At 34.8% G+C, this 14521-nt stretch overlaps 1 protein-coding gene across 15 annotated transcripts in view; it reads left to right on the forward strand.

Annotated features, from left to right (window-relative positions):
- Positions 1-13714, forward strand: part of ROBO2 (roundabout guidance receptor 2) — a 1648891-nt gene extending 1635177 nt beyond the window's left edge. For 8 of the 15 annotated variants that reach the window (XM_060297904.1, XM_060297910.1, XM_060297901.1 and 5 more), the window contains 4 exons: positions 1527-1700; positions 8234-8506; positions 10281-10481; positions 12255-13714. In XM_060297904.1, the coding sequence (XP_060153887.1) occupies positions 1527-1700; positions 8234-8506; positions 10281-10481; positions 12255-12256 (650 nt within the window). In that variant the 3' untranslated portion in view covers positions 12257-13714. The remainder of the gene's footprint in view (positions 1-1526; positions 1701-8233; positions 8507-10280; positions 10482-12254) is intronic. The other 7 variants (XM_060297911.1, XM_060297913.1, XM_060297914.1 and 4 more) reach the window with 3 other exon arrangements.
- The last annotated feature ends 807 nt before the right edge of the window (positions 13715-14521 follow it).

Here is a 14521-nt window from a genome sequence, read left to right on the forward strand (position 1 = left end):
GATCATTAACTCAAAAATAAATGTGGGATTCACTCTATTAATAGATCAGTAATTTCGTAATCATTTGTTTTACTGAACAAAATAACTTTGGCATGATCCTGTTACATGACTGTGTGTACTTCTTAAATGCACATAGAAGAAACTTCTGATATATGAATTAAACTGAGTTGCCTTACAAAACAAACTAATTAAACTCTAAATGCATTTTTGAAATCTTAATAGTATTCAAATAGTAGAAAATAAAGGACTTTGACCCTTCACTAAACTCTCAAGTTATAAAAATGAGTCTTGGAAGCTTTCTTTGAATTATACCATCATATCATGTTATACTATTTCTTTTGAGTATGCACTAGGTATCTTCAAAGTAAAGAAGATTTTCCAAGCATTGCAGAGGTTTATTTTTCATATAGCATCTGAACTAAAATATGTTGTAATATAATGGTTATTTGAATTTTCTTGCTTTCTAAGGCATAAGTCAGAAACTTTATGTTGCCTGAGTGCTTTTTGTGGCATAGCTATAAGCAGAACAGTGAGAAAGTGCAAGGAAACTAATAAATTAGAAGGCACAAGTACATTTCTTGCATGTATGCTAATAGCTAATAAAGCATTAAGCGATATCATGTCACATTGACTTAAAATGTAACTATATACAGTAATTTTGAATGAAATGAAAACATGCAATAGAGAATAAATGTACATAAACCAACCCTCTCATACCATAATAAACATGTTATTAAAATTGTAAGATGTTGAAAATTCATTAGCTTACCTTTTGCCAGAATATATTTCCCTGTATATGTACACTAAACTACAAGACAAGGACATAACACATTTCATTTTTCAATGAGAATTTGGAGTCTGCTCAGATACAATACTATTCATCAGAAAACACCTATTGCACTTTGGATATACAAGGTGATTTTAACCTGCTCTCTATCCTATACTATACACTAATGTTATTGAGTTTCTGCTAAGAGAGGTAGAATTCATCATGTATGTGTATGGGTGGTAAGGTCAATTAAATATATGTATCTGAGCAGACCTTTCCTGTAAAATTTCAAATGTAATTACTACAGGACATTTTTCAGTGCTCAAAGAGCGTTTGTAAGATTCCAAGGGTGAAATTTGATTAAACAGATAAGACAGTACATAATTCACTTTAGAAATAGCTTCTTTAATTTTAAGGAGTAAAAGCTGCATGAATTTGCCTATATCTATGAAAATATTACTAAGATTGTCAAGGTTAAATAAAAATATAATCAAGGAATATTGAGTTTTTGGTTAGTGGCTTTGTTTCATATTCACTTGTTTAAATTTTTTCAGTGGGTAGTATGTTGTTTATAAAAATCGGACAAGCTAAATGCAGCAGGGCATATTTTTTTTCTATGGAGATGCACCAGTATTTTGTATCTTCAAATGTCATCTCCAGGCAGGTTGAGAGGCTAGTCTTAGAGCAGAAATACAAGACAGAATCAAGGTCTTATAATAACATTCTCTATACCTCATTCCCTTTGTTTACTTTTTAGGCAAAGCCTTTACCTCCTCTCAAAGACCTCGACCAACCAGCCCATTTTCTACTGACAGTAACACCAGTGCAGCCATGAGTCAAAGTCAGAGGCCTCGGCCCACTAAAAAACACAAGGGAGGGCGAGTGGACCCACAACCAGCATTGCCTCACCGAAGGGAAGGAATGACAGATGGTAGGTTTGTTTCCTTCTCTCGTCTCCTAACTGAAAAGACATGCTCTGTGCAATCATTAACTTAGATTAAAGAAGCTATGGTAGATTAGGCATTGCCTTGTTATATAACCAGGCTGAACACCTGGCAATGTGGTCTTGTTTCAATAAAACACCCTCTTTTTTTTTTTAACAATCTGGAATTATTTCTACATTATCCAGCCCCAAGAAATACAGGCCATACTGCTTTGCAATGTTGATTTTTCTGCTGTTCTGGCATTTTCCATTAGTGCTTTTTAGTGAACATTCCTTTTTAAGATTAAGGAAGAAAACATAAGTAGCATTGCAGTTGCCATGTTGTTGGATCATTTTTGAAATTGAATTAAGATATCTTAGATGGTATTTCACTTTAAAAAAAGACCGTGTAGTGATTTCCAATTTAGTAATTTTTTAGTTTCATTAATTCCAGGGCTAAAAATATGCTATAGATCATCTGGTTGATGGATCAGTAAACTTTTTCTGAAAAGTCCAGATAGTAAATATTTTTGGCTTTAGCAAGCCAAACAGTGTCTGTCAAGACTACTCAACACTACTCAATTGTCGTGTCTGTGAAGCTATAGAAAAAATGTACATGAATGGGTGTGACTGATTTCTCATAAAACTTTATTGACAAAACAGGCAATGGCTTAATTTGGCCCATGGGCCATGGCTTGCTGATTTATTTCAATTCCTTTATTTATGTATAGCATCCAGTCTTTGAGTATTTGCTTAAATACTGCTAGTTTCAGGAAACAAAATATTACTGGACGATATCCTTGTTCAATAATGAGTAGTTCATCAGCCCTATATTCAACTTAATTCTCATATGTTTAAGTATAGGAATAAAAGTATTTATCCCAGGGCTTCCCTGGTGGCGCAGTGGTTGAGAGTCCGCCTGCCGATGCAGGGGACACAGGTTCGTGCCCCGGTCTGGGAGGATCCCACATGCCGCGGAGCGGCTGGGCCCGTGAGCCATGGCCGCTGAGCCTGCGCGTCCGGAGCCTGTGCTCCACAACGGGAGAGGCCACAGCAGTGAGAGGCCCGCGTACCGCAAAAAAAAAAAAAAAAAAAAAAAAAAAACAAACAAACAAACAAAAAAAACTCATTGAAAAGTATTTATCCCGAAGTTTTATCCTCGGGAATATGTAAGATAATATATGTAAAAAGCCCAATATAATGTCAGACCCAAAGGTAAATTTCTTCCCCCTTCTCTGTACTGTCTCCTGCAAGCACACACACTTTTTCCTGAGATAGTACTACGAAACATCAAAAAGATGAACCTAGCCAAGCTGCACATTAGAACCATCTGGGAACTCTTAAAGTATACCCTGGAGCTTCTGATTTAATTGTTCTGGGGTGAAAACCAGTCACGAGTATTTTTAAAGCTCCATGGGAGAATCTAACGTGCAGTCAGCTTTGAGAAGCTATAACTGAGTTCTGCGCACTCATCTCAGTCTCTTAGACTTATCATTACAGGACAGAATGAGGCTTAGTTGGAAAAGAAGTATTTGTTCTTTATTGGTTTGGCGGTAGGTCCTTAGCTGGCAGCCACCGTTGTGCTTTCTCTTGTCATTTTATAATGCTAAGAAGATTTTAAAAGCCAAAATAACTTGGTCTAAAAGCCTTCAGGTTTACTTATCTTCCCTGCTTACTTTGTCCCCATTGGAAAGTGTTTCTAGGGAATGCAAGGGTAAGGGTACAATCAAGATTTTGATTCTCTATAAGTAGATATCCTGTGGTGAGCAAAAATGCTTATTACCTCCTTTCTGCTCCAGATGATCTAAAGATTAGTTGAGCACTTGAAGCGTTCATCTTGTTCCCTCTAAATAAAAAGGACTACTCCCACTGATATTCTAGTTACAAATCGCAGCATTAATAATTTTGTGTAATTTTCCTGATATGACTGTCATGGAGAGAGGAAAAAATCCAGGGACAATATGGGTTTTCTGTGGCTTTTCCAAAATGTTTGAAGATCGTGTGCAGAATATGTGGAAGATATAAAATATAAATCAGCAAAATAGAGAGCTCTTTTCTTCCTTCCTAAAACACTTTCCTTGCAAGCTTTCTTCAGAATGTCTAGTTAAAACAAGCTACCTCCTAGTTAAAGCATGATCAATATGTTGCTTATATTTCTAAAAAGCAAATAGGTTCCTAACGTTTCAAATTTACTGGCATTCCAAAAAAGGTTATGGATTAGGTGCTATTAGTAGATACATATTGGAAGTGGTGATATTGCAAAGCAAATTTTGGCTCACATATCTTTCCAAGTGTTTGATCCAAAGACATTTTAGTTATGATACAGGGACATTTATTTTGGATAGCACTCTACAGATTACCCTTAAGGATTTTGTTATTTTACCACAGATGTATATGTCGTAGCTTTTGTATGGTATGAATCCATGCATCAGTAATAAATTTATAACATTTGTGTATAAAATCAAACTGTTCTTTTGAGGAAGGTTGCTCTTTAGTAGCACTTAATGTATAGACATTTTACCGTAAAATTTTTGCATTATAGATTTTAGAACAGTGTTTTATGAGTACATTAATCAGAGTAATTATTGCTAGCTGCTATACCAAACAGCTTCTATCCCCTCAGTGCCTTAGCACATTAAGCGTTTATTTCTCATGGACACAGTGATTTATAAAAGTCAGGTGACTCTCCTCTAAGTTGTAGTGTAAGGGTGTATGCTTCTTAAATATCGAGACACCATTATTTCCAAGATGGGACCTTGATGGTTTCTGAGTGAGGGGAAGACAGAATGTAGGTGATTATTTGAGAGGTTCTATGGCTAGTCCTGAAAGTGGTACATGCCTCCTTCATTGGCAAGAACTCTGTCACATGGCATCAAACTAACTACTGGAGTGGGAAAGTAATCTTCCCTTGTGGCCAATGGAGGAATTGGGAGTGGTAAGCAACCTCAGTCTCTGTCTCAAAGACTATGCAAAAACTCACATACATGTTAAGGAATGTTCTTCTCCCTTGGATAAAGTCTCACCTAAACAGACATTGTTCAGTTCAAATCATCTATTGCATTTGCATAAGCCAAAGAATATCCTTTAAAGCAAATACATTGACCAATGCTAAACAAAGGAGGCAGAGAGGTAGTTCTCTATCTATCAGCCTTTTTTCCCATCTCCTTCCAGCCTGTCCTTCCCTCACCCTACTGTCTATTCAGAGAAGGGGCTCTTTTCCAGCTCTACCATGGACTAGCTTTGACCATTGAGCAAATTTCTTTATTCATTAATCTATTCATTCAAATATTTATTAAGCTCATACCAAATGACAGGCACAATGGGAACCATACAGACAAAATTCCCTGCCCTCCTGTAGCTTACATTCTAGTGAGAGAAGATAGATAAAGACCAACATAAATATATAAGTGAAAAATAAAAGCATACAAGATGGTTGTAAGTGTCATGGAGAAAAAAAATAAAAACATAGGAAGGAAGTTGAGAAATATAGAAGTGGGGGAAGTTTTAAACTAGATTGCTCAGGGAAGGACTTACCAAGATGACGACATTTGAGAAAAGACTGGAAGATTACAAGGGAAAGAGCAATGATGATATCTGAGGAAAAGTCATTCCAGGAAATGAGAACAGCAAGTGGAATCCTGAAATATTTGATAAAAAGGAAGAGGAGCAGTGTGACTGAAGCAGAGAGAGCAACAAAATAGACTGTGAAGTCAGACAAGTAAGTGAGGACCAGCGTTCTGTAGGACCTTTAAGTCTCTATAAGGACATTGGCTCTTTACTTTGAGTGGGAAACCACTGATGGTATGTACATGTGTGTGTGTGTGTGTGTGTGTGTATGTGTGTGTGTGCGTGTGTGTGTGTGTGTGTGTGTGTGCATGTGTGCGTGTTTAAGGCAGAGGAGTAACAGGATTTTCCTTATATTTTTATTAAAAAACAAGTCATTCTAGATGTTAGGTTGAGATAGACTGAACGTGCTTCTATGTAGAATCACAGAAACCACATGGGAAATTGTGGAAGTGATGTAGGGAATAGATGCTAAAGGTTCATGTCAAGCTAGAATCAGTGGAAGCAATGAGAAATGTTGAATTCTGAGTATAGTTTGGAGGCAGAGCCCACAGGGTTTGTTGATGAAATTAATAAAGGCTGTAAAGCAGGGAAGCCAAAAATTACTCCAAAGTTATGGCCAACTTGTAGTAATTGAGATGAGGAACACTAGAGAGGAAGTATAGTTTGTGGAGGAAGATCTAGAGCTTGGATTTCATGTGTGAAATTTGAGATACTTTCTAAACATCAAAGCTGAACTCTCCAGTATGGATTTAGTTAGATGAGTCTGGAGTTCATGGAAGGAGAGACCCAGGCTGGAGATACTATTTCTTTATGCCTTTTTTTCTTACCTAAAAAAAAAGAGCATAATAATGGCACATATATCATTGAACTGTTGTGTGCCTGACAATAGCAAATCCTCAGTAGGCCTGCCAGAGACTCTTTAGTGAATTGATTTAGTTGAAATGAATCAACAGAGAAATGAATAATAAATTTAATTTAAGTAAACATATTTGATTACATACTTTTATTTTTTCCACAGCCATTCTTAATCTCATCTTTTTTCCAATTTGTTTATTTCAATGTGCTTTCAATGTTCTTTCTTCTTAGACTATACAAACTCCAAGGATATTACTTAATTACGTAGCCATATGATTTCAGGTTAAATTAAATAGTAATCAGAATTTTAGCTAGCATAAGCAGATGCCATTTTGGCCATTTGAAAAATTAAGCTGCTCTGATGGAGAATAAAAATCGGTGAAAAGATATGTTATTTTAGAAGCAAATATAATAATTTCCCCCCAACTGGCAGTCTTAAGTCCAATTACTCAAATGAAATAATTAATTTATATTTATAATAATACAAATTGAAGGGAGTCAGTGTTGAATATAAAGAAAATACCAAACTCATTGGTGAATTATTCAACAGTTTTCTCAGTATTGGATTAGCTCTTCATTTTGGAAGAAATGTTCCAACTGCAACTTTATTCTCCCAGATAGAAAACCTGTTCCCTTCAATAATTAGTGATTCATAATCTAACAAGAGGACATACATAAGAACTGGGAATGTTGCTCCAATGTGGGAACTCCCGAAGCAGATACGGAGGAGATTTTCATTGTTGGTTCAATGGAGGGCGGTATTATTTTGTTCATAAAAGAGAGTATGAAGCTTCTTACTAAAGTCTTTAAAAGCAGTAACTTAGCCTTCCTTAAAGAAATTATGTTTTGTACACAAGAAATTTATACTTTCCCCTTTTAAATTTCATGAACAATATTATTAGAAACAAGTGCATCATTACTAAAATGGCCTGGGAAATAATTACCTATGTTATATACAGTATCCTCTATTAATGATATAAGTATGTATATTGTCCACGATATTTGATCTTTGTGAACAAATAACATAATTACTGATACTTTAAGGATGAACAAAGCAGTTTGCAACAGCATTCCAGAAAAATGAGAAGAAAATAATCCAAAAGAATGTTAGAATGTTTAGAAGATTTCAAAATCTTCCATAAAGTAATTTCAGGACTAGTATAATAGTATAAATTAGATAATAGAACGATAATACTTAAAGAAATATGAAAGAAGGGACTATGATTTCACAACTAAAGACATTCAAAATATAAAAGTATCATGGAATGAAAAGCTAGTAAAAGAAAAATGAAAAATGAGCTGAGTATTTGAACTTTTAGTTTTTTCATATCTGATATTTAATGTAAAGAGCTTTTATGAAAAATTATCTATTCCACTACATCTCAGATTTTCATGATGCATTGTCTACTCTAGCACCATGAAGCATATTCTATCTAAACTCTGAACATTGGTTATTACTTATTAAAATTAATACATTGGAAGATTATAATATATTAGTTGTAACTCATTAGCTAACTCATGAAACGAACAGCCAGAATTGGTTGTCAGGCAGAATGTTAATTGCATTTAATAAATGTTAGCTTAACCCTTTGACTGTTGCTAAATGTGCCACGCACATGGATAAGAGCAGTCATATGCTGTATATGATACGGCATACAGTTCTTAATTTCCCAAGGGCAACATTTCCTATGGAGATTGGCAGGGCAGCTTTTATTATTCCCAGGGCCTTTTATTAACACAGCTGCTAGGATTTCTATTCATTTTGTGTCTTGGTATTTCTACTTTGGGGAGGTGGCAGTGGACAATGGATTAAAGATGGAGAAACCATAAACTGCTCTTTACACCTTGAACATCAGCCTCAATGTGCAATTGAAAACACTCTCTATGTACAATAGTTGGATAAAGCCAGTTGATTTTATTTCAAAGACACTGTGATCAAAAGATAGCAAAGAGATCAATAATGTGCATTTTAGATATAAATAACTGACCTTTTCCTCCCCCAAATTCATTTCGCATAGGTGATACCTGTAGGAGGGCAAGGGTTTTTTCTTCATCTTGAATTAAAACCTGTACTTTTCATTACATTTTAGTCCATTCTAAACATTATTCAAAATTTTTAGATCTTCCACCACCACCAGATCCCCCTCCCGGTCAGGGTTTAAGGCAGCAAATAGGCCTGAGCCAGCATGCTGGTAACGTGGAAAACTCAACAGAGAGAAAAGGAAGCTCTCTGGAGAGACAGCAAGCATCCAACTTAGAAGACACAAAGAGCTCTTTGGATTGTCCAGCTAAAACATCCCTAGAGTGGCAGCGACAAACCCAGGAATGGATAAACTCCACAGAACGCCAAGAAGACATACGGAAAGCCCTCCACAAACAAGGTGTTGGACCAGGTGTGTTCTGCACAGTCCCAAGAAAGTGTGGACTTTTACATTTTTTTTTTCTACCAGGTATCTTGGAAATGCCAGTTGTTTAAGGGCATCTGAAATGCGTTTGCTTTGAATCACTAATTGAAGTTGGAATTCCGCAGCAGAGATGTAAGGTGTAAAGAGCACATCCCTTAAGCCTGAGTCAGTTCAGTGAGGGTTGTTCCTCAAGTTTACCTCTGCATAGGGTCTTTGAGCTCAAGAGACCTCCAGGCTTCATCTGCAGAGCTCAAGAGACCATTTCATTTTTTTTTGTTTCTTTTGCCTTTTATTGTTTGTATTGAGTACTTTTAGACCACTAAATTTCATCTGTAGTGTCAGTTGAATCTCTGTCTTCAACCGTTTGTTCATTTTGACTGAAGAAGCTAGTCATTTTGAGAGAATTGCTTCAGTCAAATAGGTAAATTAATGGAAATAACAAAGTTGCAAATAAACAGGCAATTACAGAATTCTCATATTAGAAAAGGTTAAACTGGAGCCTGCACTTGCTCCAACGGATTAAATTTAGTTGATAACACTTCAATGTGAAATGTTTTTGTTTATAACTCAAACTTCCTGGAAATGTCACAAAATAAGTTCCATGGTTTGTGGTTGGATTTTTTTGGCAGGGGGATGTTGACCCACTTATAGAAATGGATTTTCTAGAACATCTCTTCTTATGTCAGGATTCATTGAGTATTAAAATATATACACACACACACACACACACACAACACACACAATTGAGTTTCCTTACACATTCTTTTATTCATTCGGACTTTTCTGGATATGTCCTCTACTCATGCATTTTCAATAATTATGTTTTGTCACAACTTGGTGCTTAAGGTTTAAGAAGATACAGTTATAAAAAAGCCAAAAGATGATAATATTAGTATCTAGATTTAGTGGAACATTTAGGATGCTTACGGTTGTGAGAGAAAAATCACGTGACCCTTGTCATTAAAGACTATCTAAAAAGAGAAATACTAAATTCAGTCAGTATTTTTTTCAGTCATCTAATCACAGTAATAATAACCCATACCTAGAAAGAAAGAAAAAACAGAGAGGTGGAGAGAAGGGGGGGGGGGGAAGAAAGAAGAAAGAAAGCAAAAAAAGAGAGAAAGAAAAAAGTTATTTCAGTGTTAAGTATTTAGTAATGCACATCATGAATTATTTTTAGAGAGATGGTACATAAAAAGAATATGGACATTATTAAAATGAATGAGTTTCTCTTTTTCTTTTAAGGAAATACACAGCTTTTCAAATAATGTATTTCTATCCAAAGAAGCAATAGAAATTTTAAAAGCCTAGTTTATTACACTGATATATACTTCTTTATCTAAGTTGATTGAGAAAATGTTGCCATAATTTAAACTAAAACACAAACCATGTTCCTTCCTTCTTAATGAAAAAAGTAAATTGCAGCCTCTTTGAACCCAGAAATTAATCTCAGAAATGCTTTAAACAATATGGTTATTGTATGCAAATATCTTTTAAACTGGGTTTAAATTTTGCAAATAATATATAACATTAGATACTTATTCCAAGATCTCTTTTAATTTAATCCTACCTCAGTTCCTATTGTAGGAAATGTTGCTTGCACATAGAAATTCCTTTACTATTTGGGCCTTATTAAACTTATTTTTAATTTTACTGAAGAATGGAATCATAAAATAGCCTAGCTTGAGCTTAGTATTTAAAGTTAAGTTTGTTTTGTCTCCACATTGTTGTTCAACTCAACCTTTTGTGTTTCTTTTTTCAGAGGAGACCTTGGTGCCCTACAGCAAGCCCAGTTTCCCATCTCCAGGGGGTCACAGCTCATCAGGAACGGCTTCTTCTAAGGGATCCACTGGACCTAGGAAAGCCGAGGCATTGAGGGGAAGCCACCAGCGCAATGCCAGCGACCTTCTTGACATAGGATATATGGGCTCAAATAGTCAAGGACAGTTTACAGGTGAATTATGTAAGTGCTTTAGGACGTTTAAAAGGCTACGGTGATTCAGAAAGACGACTGGGTTAATAACGTAAGACAGAAAAAAGTTTTCCTTGACCTTCTTAGGATCTCTGACTGGGTCTGAAAACCAAACTGATGAGATAGATTAGCAGGAAAAAAGCATACAAATTTTATTGAATTTTTACATGAACATGGAGCCTTCACAAGAGAATGAAGACTCAAAGTGACCAGAGCAGGAAGCTTTTCAATCCTTTAGACAAAGAAACAATAAATGTGTTTACATTTGGTAAGACAGAGAGGTTTGGGCTAGGGGTAGTAAATGGTGAAGAGGCAACTGAGAAGATAAGGATTAATTTAATAAGGTTTGTTTGTACAGATTTCTCAGCCCCCAATTCCCCATCTCTGGTGACAAGACTATCTTCCTCCTGGTACTACAGGGTGGGTACCTGTCACACAGGAGTTTTTATGATCCTTCAGGGACAGATGAGGTGGGAGAGGTCACAGTGACCTCTCTGTTTCTGCGGGGTTTTTTCCAAACTCCCTCACCTTAAGGTATTCAATATGCCAAGGTACCATATTTTGGCATAGCATGTCCTGAACCCCTACAATGACATTGCCACAATAAACAAATTTCAAAATTATAGAAAGCTTGCTTTACTATGAGAAAAAAAATCATGATTTTGAGTAGGTTTGGTTATAATAAAGACCATTGCTATTTACATCAGTCAAATAAACATTTTTCTCTTTCGTTTGAATTATTCTGTGCAAAAATTGCATAATTTAGGCAATTAATTTTAATACTTAGAAATTAATTAAATATAGTTCTTGTAGTTTTCTTTGCCTTTTCTTTCTTATTTAATAAGGAAATGTTGGCTCTTTGGTAGTTTTAAAGAACTTCCTTGGGAATTCCTCATTCCTTAGTTGCTCTTCATTTATTTATTTTTTTAAATTTAGGCAGTCAACCTTGAAAGGTTGATCTTTGATTTTAGTTAATTTTAATATTTGAATTATAATAACATATAAATAAATTTCTCTTTTGATAAAGAACTGTCATTGGTAGTTAATATAACTAAACTACTTTCCAAGTATAAAATACTAGAGAAAAGTAGGATGTCACAGTACGTCACACACAGTAAAAAACATTGAACTCTGTGTTAATTTCATCATGAAAGTTACCAATTTCACTATACAATGTCAGAATTATACTTGCTGAATACTTTCAACTGCTTCCGTGAATTCAGTTTATCTGAAGGAATAGCCCTGAATTCCAATCTTGTCAACTTTTACTGGTTATATGAGAAGAGAAAATAAACTACCGTCTTAATTTCTCTACCTCCTTATCTAAAATATCGTATTACTCTTATGCTCACATCACAGACTGGGGGATGCCATGAGATAATGAAAGTGAAAGTACTTTCAAAACTGTAAATTTCTTTATTAATGGAAGTTATCGTTACTGTTGTCTATTAATAATCTGATTAAGATACACTTATAATTTTTCATTTGATTCAGGACTACTTGGATTTTTCTTTAACTATTATATTGGAGTAATTATACACTCATAAGAAGTGCAAAAATGATCTACTCAGATTTTGTCTCCAAATTTTACAGTGTTTTTTTCTTTCACTTTCCATAAGTATAATTTTTTAAATTCACAACCTCACAAAATCCAAGATGTTATCTTCATCTATTATCTGTTTGCTTTGCTTTTTGTTACGCTGATCAAGATAAAGAATACTTTAAATGTAAACTTATTTCTGATTTTTTTAAATCTCTTTATAGAGTAACTGAGAGGAGACATGCAAAGCTGCTCTGAAGGACCATCAGGTCTGAACTCATGGAAGTGATGACACTAAACAGTGCAATGAACAATTTCTATTTATGTACTATTAAAAGAACTGTAAATGCAATGTAAAGACACACAGCCACACATATCCCACAGATATTTTACTTGTGTTCTTCTCTTAAGTACACCACCCACCTTAACTCTTTCTTGTCAGGAGTATATAAAAAAAGAAAGAAAACAAAGCTCGCCCTCCAGGAAGAAAAGGATTTTCCTCTGTATATAATTTCTTTTGTGCATTGCTATGCAAGCTCACTCTTTTTAGCTCTGTTCATATTATTGTCCGTTCTTATTGGTCTGTTGTACTATATGTGAATTAATAGGCTGTGGTGCCGTATATTAACTTTTAATTGTGTAACTTTTATGTTTAAATTTTGCACTGCAATTTTATTTGGTGATAAGCACAAATCTCTACTCCTCGTGACATGAAGAAAAAGACTGAATGTGAAGGGAGTTTCTGTACTGTAAGCTAGGTTGGATAATGCTGGTTGTAACCGATCATGTTAGGGGGGTTTCAGTTGGGGTGTAGAAATAGGAAAGATGCAAAGGAACAGTGGTGTTGGCGAAGTCTTCTTGGAACATCAGCGACTGAGTCAATAAAAAAAAAGCAGAAAGGTGGCTTTTACTATTGACAAAAGCAGGGGTCAAAAGAAGGAAGTTGAAGTCTTAAGACTGAATAGGCGTTAAAAAATACAGGTAGCAATGATGTACTAAACTTGCTTAAAAAAAAAATTAAAGTTATATTTAGAATCAGCTTTACCTGTCATTGTAATTGACCCATTTGAGAACTACAACAAGCAAGAGGAAATTAAGGTGTTTCACAAGAGCTGTATTTATATTACAGTTTTTTTAAAAAAGCATTTTCTGAATTACCATAACTAATCTCTCCAATTCATTAAGTCAGAATATAATATGAAGTTCCCCAAGGAAACAAACAAAATGAACTCTAGAGTATCTAGCAAATAGTTAAAGAAGCAATTTATTATTAGGACATACTCGAGCTGCTTCCAAATACAAAAACTCTATTGCAATATCTTGTTTCATCTTTTTAATACATGTACAGTACACACTAGAGGATAGAGCTGCATCACTTAAATTCATGATTTTTTAAAAATAATGCAGTCTATATACAATTTTGTGTTTTATTTGATTAAGAAGTGAAGTTATGCCACCAAATATATAGCCAAATTGTAAGTGCTTAAAAAGCAGTGCTCAGAGTATGTTCAGTTCACAGTAAGTAGAGTTATTGGAATAAATATTTTATGGTACATTCTCAAAAATTGGCTACCAACTAAAATATGTTTGACCCATTTTGAATGAGTAAATCGAAAAGAAAAATTCTAAAGAAGAAAAATGCATGTTTATACACTTTTTAAATAAACCAAACCTCGTAAGTGGACATTAATAACAGTGTCCTGCCTCATTTGTTTACACGACTTTGAGAACAAGAAGTTCCTGAACATCAGTCAGGTATCGTCCAAATGAATATGACTTTGAAATATATGTTAGCTACTGTACATGTATAGTCAATCATTCAAGTAGAAGAGAACTTTCCTGAATTTCCCAAACTTTCCTGAAATTCCCACTTGTGACATTTTTCCATGTGCTGCCTACACAATTGTAAATTCTATCTCTAGTTATACTTTCTCATGTTTTTCCTACGATGTGTTCAGTAGTTGGTACTATGAAAAATATTCAATGTAATGATTAGAATCAGTTCTAAAATATGGGGCCAGTTTGAATGACAGTTCATACTCCGTGCATTATTGGCTCAGTCACCAATTGTGTGTCATATTGTTATAGCAAAGGAAGGACATAGTTAAATGTTTCCATCTTTTTTATTCCCCGAGACTGCATCAACACAGGCAAGAGTAGAGGAACATAATGTTCTTTATGGGACCAACAACTTCTTGGTCCCATGTAGTTCATTTCTTCATAGAAGAGAAAGAAAACTCTGAGACCCACTTACTCATCCCTTTATCAACTTTCCACCATCAGTGCCTGAATCTTAATGCAGTTTGATTTCTCTGGGACAGAGAGACTGGGGAAGATGAGAAGTTTCTGTGAAGAATGAATACGTACTTATTCACAGCTCTAAGATGTGAGGAATTTAATTCTTTATTTATGCAGTTCCCTACTTCACCTCTTTCTATTTAAAAGCAAAGTTTTGTTTGTTTTTCTTTCCTCTTTATGCTCCTCTATAACC

The sequence above is a fragment of the Globicephala melas genome, chromosome 4 (assembly GCF_963455315.2).
Source record: "Globicephala melas chromosome 4, mGloMel1.2, whole genome shotgun sequence".
Lineage (NCBI taxonomy): Eukaryota > Metazoa > Chordata > Mammalia > Artiodactyla > Delphinidae > Globicephala > Globicephala melas.